Source organism: Patella vulgata, chromosome 8 (assembly GCF_932274485.2).
Source record: "Patella vulgata chromosome 8, xgPatVulg1.2, whole genome shotgun sequence".
NCBI lineage: Eukaryota > Metazoa > Mollusca > Gastropoda > Patellidae > Patella > Patella vulgata.
Window position 1 is genome coordinate 35800794 of NC_065886.2, and position 6439 is coordinate 35807232.

General features: G+C 33.9%; 1 protein-coding gene across 1 annotated transcript; it reads right to left on the minus strand.

The window, feature by feature from the left end:
* LOC130014007 (uncharacterized) lies at positions 1-6168 on the minus strand. Its single transcript, XM_056102728.1, has 8 exons — positions 5870-6168; positions 4830-5102; positions 4308-4616; positions 3930-3995; positions 2477-2836; positions 1767-2096; positions 1297-1431; positions 1-777 (listed from the first exon to the last, which is right to left on the minus strand). The coding sequence occupies exons 1-8, from the start codon at positions 5913-5915 to the stop codon at positions 221-223; spliced, it is 2076 nt and encodes a 691-aa protein (XP_055958703.1). The 5' UTR covers positions 5916-6168; the 3' UTR covers positions 1-220.
* Positions 6169-6439: the final 271 nt, after the last annotated feature.

Here is a 6439-nt window from a genome sequence, read left to right on the forward strand (position 1 = left end):
TTGATAACCGAGACCTAGCCTCGATTGTCCATTTAAATTTTTAAGTCTCGCAGATGTTTAAATCCAGTTAGTTGATTATAGGCTTGTCATGTTAATAAATGTCTAAATAATAGTTAATATAACATTTGAAGCTAACATAAGACCTGTAATAGACAGATTTAGTTTTACATATAATATAATTATGTAGGATGTCTAACGAAGAGTGTTTAGACAGATTGTCTTACTTATTATTGTCTTCATCGTGTTCGTTTAGTTTCTCATAAGAGTTTGGTCTTTGGTTCATCGTTTGTCTATCAAGTCTTGTATATGGTAATGTCATTGGTTCTGTATTGATACATTTAGGAGAGGTATGGTCAGCATTCCGTGGTTTACCATTGAAGTTTAGTTGCTGATACGGACGTAATTGTGTGATACGGGTATCTTTATTGAGCTTTTCATAGACATTTGGTACTGATGAGGGAGAGTTCATACACAGGGATGCTGTGTTGGCATCATTAAAATCATTATCACCAGAATCTTCTTCTTGACCTTCATCTTCGACCCCATTGTTTATATTTTCTTCCTGATCATAATCAGGTAGTCGGTGGACAATTATTGAAACTGGTCGTTCATAATCAGAAGATACATGTGTTGAAGAGGTAATTAAAGACTCCCTGTCAAGTACCACTGTTCTATTACTAGGCCTATTCAGAGTGGTAATATCTGTAGAAAACTGTTGCATAGCAAATTGTTCATCATGATGTTCAAGAGGAATGGTTCTTGTCTTAGGAGCCATCTCTGTAAATAGATCGAATTATAACATTATTTTTCAATCCTGGAAAGGGGTGAATCCCCGGAGAGAGAGAGAGAGAGAGAGAGAGAGAGAGAGAGAGAGAGAGAGAGAGAGAGAGAGATGGGGTTTAACGCCCACTCGACACAAATTTGGTCATTTCGGCACTACCATTCAATTTTATTTCAACATTTCGCTTGCGCGTAAGGGTCTTTGGCAATGGGAGGAAACTGGAGGACCCGGAGAAAACCCACGAGGTTGGACAGGCGACCCCACTCCATGTCACGTACAACCGGGGAATCGAAACCACATCACTTGACTCAATGGCAGACCTTATGATACAGCACGCACGTGCTAACCATTCGGCTATCTACTCCCCCCCCTACCGAATCTCTGGTAAACTAAACTTACTTGGGTGTCAACAGTAGTCCCAAATCTAGATCATATGTTTGCACAGTTAAATGTTCTATAAAAATCCCGTTAAAGCTGCCGTTAAATCTATTTTATTATGAAAATATATCACTTACTGTTAAAACATTTCTTGACAATAACTAAACCAATTATACAGAGAGCTATTATTAGACAGGGCACAATAACACATATGATGATAATAATTCCAGTAGGTGTAATTTCAACAGAAGTATTAATCAAGTCATTGGTAGCTGTAATAAGAAAGGTAACCTTTTGTTTAAAAGATTCCGTTTATTATCATAGACAATTGACACCTTTTGTCGTTGCTTTGAGGTTGATATGAATATTGCGGGTGCGGAGTAAGACGGTATGCCATACTATAAAGGTTAACGTATTTAGGTTTATGGGCATAGATTTGTGTAAAGTTTCAGACGTTACTCTTATTTTGCTCTTATTAATAATTTAACTTTTCTTGGTGGTTCATGCTATGCCCAAGAAAGGTCACCTGCACACGGGTCCTCGATTGCTAATTTATAAAAACGAATTAGGTTATTATGGAATAGCTCTGTAATAATAATATACGAACCCTGCGTTAGTGTGTGGCACACCCGCAATTCTCCATACTTGTTCTTTAAGTAAATACAGTATTTACCAATGTAATGTTTGGTAACAACATAAACAGAAAGACTAAGATTATAATGATGTGGTTTAGTTGTATTAATCAGGGTATAATTAATGTATCGGTAATGACGGTTAATCCCTACTGGTAATATCATCGATTCCATTTCTATTGAAGGTCTAGGATACCCAGTTATCTCCCTTACTATCATTATCTTTTCACCAACGTCAACTAAAGTGACGTCATCACTTGACATTGAGTTTTCTGCTGGTGGACAACAATCAGGGTCTGTCAATACTGTAAACGTAAATTAAAGTTAAACATTAAACCATTACATACATTATATTATACTATTACTAGCATTTGGATATGTATGGCAACCAATTCTATGCCCACCTTGAAAATTACTACATAGTGTCAGATTTCCACCTTCATTCTGAACATCAACACAATATTTCCCAACATACTCAATGTTTATAAACAGTGGATGTCAGGTTGTATTGGTGGGGTTTGGTAGTACTGAATTTGTATCTGTTGTGTAATCATTCCAACCTTTTACATATAGTCTGTTACAGTACAAGACCTTCACTAATATACAAAGTTGGACAGTTTGGAGGAAACCAACTGAGTAACTGAATATGTGAATATGTGAAGTTAATATTCAATAAATTACTCACTAGGTAGATCTAGGATAAAAGATGTTTGGTGTTTATTATCTGCAATAGTTGTTATTTCCATGGCTGTCGTCGTTTTAATAGAAGGTGGATTGGTAGATAGTGTAAAGGATACATTTTTGGTACCATGTATATTGTATACTGTGCATGTATAAACCCCATCATCTGATTCTTGTACATCTGGTAGATTGAGTTGTTGATTAGAACTCGGCATCTTCCCATCTTTATACCAACTGATAATACATGCTGGATTACAATCACTCGTACAATTAACTGTTAATTCCTCTCCTACACGTTTCGTTATTTCTTCACCAGGTTTTAGATTTGTATCATCATAGATTAATTGTATATCATATGGTCCATCTGTAATATAATTATAAGGTTTGGTAATCATAGATTAATGGTATATCATAATATGGCCTATCTGTAAAACAATATTTTATTACTTAATGAGTCAACAATATGTTTACATACTATATATATTGATACTATATAATTATATGCATTAAATTACTTACATATGATCACTGATACGTTTGATGACTGGGTATATTAAATTAGTAATATTTTTATAATATAAACTGTACGTATCAGATAGTAGTGGTGAGGTTTGGTTGTGTTTATCAACACAAAAAGTCAACTCGAGAAAATGTCCCTGTCTGGATTTTATCGTATTGAAAACAGACCTATTATTTAATTCTCGTGGACAACAAAATGGCGACAAGCATAACGAGAAGCATAGATCGATGAAATTTCAATCCGCTTCTTTGTGAATACTGAACGGAATTGAATCGTTTGTGGACTAATATGTCTAATAGAGGTTCATCTATTACAATATTATAACTTGCAAGTGATTCATGTTGCTTAAAATGGCCCATCGAGACTTGAACTGTGATTGTGGAACCCAACTGGTCATTTTGACCTTTAAGCAATACCCACAATCATTTCAACTTTTATATAATGTGCACAAATAACAATATATATAGTGTACACAAATAACAATATATATAGTGTACACAAATAACAATATATATATAGTGTACACAAATAACAATATATATAGTGTAAACAGATAACAATATATATCGTGTACAAAATCCCTCCCCTACCTCAACAACTGGCGATGAAGTTTCGGACCCCAATTAATGGACGAGAGCCTTTAAATAAACATACATGTGACAAAATTAACCCAGTTCCGCACATTAGTTTGTCGGTTATGTTGATAGAAAGTTCACGTTATTAACTGTTATAATTTGTTACGACAGTTTGTTGAATGGGATTTATCACATTGAAGTATGTGTAGTGTAAACAAATAACAATATATATATATAGTGTACACAAATAACAATATATATAGTGTGCACAAATAACAATATATATAGTGTACACAAATAACAATATATTATAGTGTACATAAAAAATATATATATTAAATACAAATGTAAATAAAACTCACACAGCGGTTGAATAGTAAACACTTCTGAAACACCTACTACATCTTTACATTCTTTATCTGTGGTAACTATATGAATGGAAAATATAAAATCATTTCATAACTAAATTAATGGGATGAATCAAAATCAGATCTCAACATACCAAAGCACGTAGAAATTCATACATCTAAAAACAAATAGCTACAACTTTTTTCTCGTTGGAAATTTCTACGGTGGCAATGTTGATACGATAGTGACAGAGATGTTTCCAAGGAATGGGAAGTAAAATAGCTATTTATTACTGCAGTTTATTAAAAATGTTCAACTTTGACTGACTCAATGCCTTACCAAAATGACCAAGGCACACTGCTGAACTATTTTACAAAAATAAACCATCGTACCTGTTGTGAGTGTAGCATCTTGTTTTAAATCCCGTAAAATAGTTTTACAATCCGGATCATATGTAGCTATACAGATTATATCATCTCCTTTATCATTTATATCAACATCTCTATCTTGTAGTATTCTACCATTATCATAATATATACCATGTTTAAACCATCTATATATCATAGGTAAATTATGATCAGTTCGTTTGGTTGTAGATGTTGCAATACAAGTCAGACTTATCTTCCCCTTTAATTCACCATTTTCTTTAATATGCTTTAAAACCGGTTGATGTTGGGCTTGTATAGATGTTGCTGGCTTATCTACGGTAATACAATATTACATAATAACATACTAAGTGAATCCTAATTTTGTTCAGATTGTACCACTAGTAGATCTATTACGTACACGTTTTAAAGTTCGTTTAATTTCATTGGCTTTCAATCAAATTCACACTGAGTAATTTTCTGCCGAAATATAGAAAAAACGTAAATGATCATGATGATTAAAGTGATGATAATAATAATAACATTTACCTGTTACAACGAGTTGTATACATGCTAATGAACCAACTGGTCCTTCTGTATAAATACCAGCATCATTTCTAGTCACGTTCACTATTTTAAAACTAAAGTGTTCTTCGGTATGGTTTATAACTTTATAACTTATATTATTAAAAAATTTCGATCCAACTAATATTGATCTGTTATTATGCATTACTTCTATCAGAGAACTGCTGTTTTGTAGATCAAATGTTAATGTAGCCTGTTTGGAAACTTGTACAGTAACTATGTCACACTCACATTTAACTGAAACCAGATAAAATAATTATATTAATTCTTGTCTATATATAAGATCACATTATAATTAATGTTGTCAGTTGTTTCACCACTATCTATAGGAAGGGGTGGTTCAATGAGAAAGACGCTGGATACCGGGTTTGTTCTGTGTGTATGCCATGTAAGTTCGTCGGGATTTTCTCGCGTGGTTTCCCCTTGTCAGTGGTGCAGGAGAGGAGGGGGGGGGGGCTGACAAAGAACAGATTCTGGTCTTTCAGATGGGACGATAACCTGAGAACCCTTGTACAAATGGATGTGCCCGTTAAGTAACCCTTGACAGTTGGAATTTGAAATTCGAAATAAGAGTAGGTCGTAGTATCGGTGTCCGCACATAATTTCACTCATAGCACACAGTATGGCGTATACCTGTCTTCATTATCCCAGTCGGCGCAGATGAGTACGACGTTAAACCACATTTTATTTCATCTGTCAACCTTCCATTTAGATACTGGATGATAGAATATCAATACCAATTGTATTGGTCTACATCCTGGACTAAGGTAGGAGGCGAGAAAGCGTTCTACACCAACACATACCACATTCATAAATTCATTAATAAACACACCGACGAAATATTGATAGTAGCCTAAGGGAGTGATATATCATTCATCTTCATATACCCCCAATACATCAGCTAATAACTTGCCATACAGGAAGTTAAAACACGTTGGACACTACTTGACCAGAACAAAGCTAATATCCTAAGTAAAAAGAATATGAAATGCTGAGGTGCCTACCTGTTACTAGAAGTGAATATACACAAATCAGTAAAATTAACAACATCTTTTCTGTAAATGTCGCCCATTTACTTTCAGTTTCTTAACGTCCGCCTTGTACACGGTTATCCAGTGTCACTTATCGTTTGGTAATATGTACCTGGGTCAGACAGGCGGAAAATATTCTGTGCAATAGACAAAAGTTGATAACTGAAACCTACATATTGTAATATGTATATTGCACGAGTTATGAGTAAGAGGAAAGAAAAAAGTTAAGTTATTTGTGTATGACAAATAATATTAAAGAACAAAAACGGTTACTACGGTTACTTGGTCGAGTTTTTGATAGACCTCATTCACATGTACATGTAGTGAATATGAAATATGTTTGCTTGTTTAAACGATACCTGACCCGTATAGATTAAAATAACTCTCTTTAAAGGGATATTGAATAAATGGAAATATGAATATATTTTAATAAATCTAATCTTTTCGGGACTTCAGCAGGTTTTAATATCGGTCTATTGTGTCTATCAATTCATAGGCCTATATTTAATACTTAAAGATGCATTATGTAAGATTTATATAAAA